The 557-nt window shown below is 57.5% G+C and overlaps 1 protein-coding gene across 1 annotated transcript; it reads right to left on the bottom strand.

Annotated features, from left to right (window-relative positions):
• Positions 1–113: 113 nt before the first annotated feature.
• On the bottom strand, positions 114–551 carry LOC104542715 (brain-specific homeobox/POU domain protein 3). Its single transcript, XM_010187108.1, has one exon. It carries the CDS (start codon positions 425–427, stop codon positions 131–133), a length of 297 nt encoding a protein of 98 aa, XP_010185410.1. The 5' UTR covers positions 428–551; the 3' UTR covers positions 114–130.
• Positions 552–557: the final 6 nt, after the last annotated feature.

The following is a 557-nucleotide window of genomic DNA, read 5'->3' on the forward strand; positions in this document are numbered from 1 at the left end:
TAAACAAACAACCAAACAAAAAGCCAACAACCCCAAACCCTGCCCGTTCTGGAGGAGCTGGTGGCCAGGACCGGTTAAGGGGGGGCAAACACTGCTCCCCCCCCACCCCGTTACCCTCCCAGCCCCATTTTCAGTAGGTGGCAGAAAATTTCATCCTTTTCTGCTTCTGTCTCTGATTGCAAAACCAGACTCGCACCACGTTCTTCTTCAAGTCTAACTTCTCAGCGATGGCGGCGATCTTCTCAGAGGAAGGTCGCGGCTGCACGGCAAAATAGGCCTCCAGCGACCGCTTTTCGGGGGCAGCGATGGAGGTGCGCTTGCGTTTCTTGTCGCCCCCCGTGTAGATCTCGGGTTTGGTCATTTTCTCCCTCTGAGCCCGCTCGGCCTCCTCCAGCCACGCTTCCAGGATGGGCTTGAGGGCCACCATATTGTTGTGGGACAAGGTGAGGGACTCGAATCTGCAGATTGTGCTTTGGCTAAGACAGCCTACCCCCGGGATCTTCAAGTTGGCCAACGCGGAGCCCACGTCCGCCTGGGTCACCCCCAGCTTGATCCTC

This window comes from Mesitornis unicolor, unplaced genomic scaffold (genome assembly GCF_000695765.1).
Source record: "Mesitornis unicolor isolate BGI_N332 unplaced genomic scaffold, ASM69576v1 scaffold44456, whole genome shotgun sequence".
Classification (NCBI taxonomy): Eukaryota; Metazoa; Chordata; class Aves; order Mesitornithiformes; family Mesitornithidae; genus Mesitornis; species Mesitornis unicolor.

Bases quoted from the DNA above. Each gene is read 5' to 3' on its own strand.
- LOC104542715 (XM_010187108.1), bottom strand. From the start codon at position 427: ATGGTGGCCCTCAAGCCCATCCTGGAAGCGTGGCTGGAGGAGGCCGAG.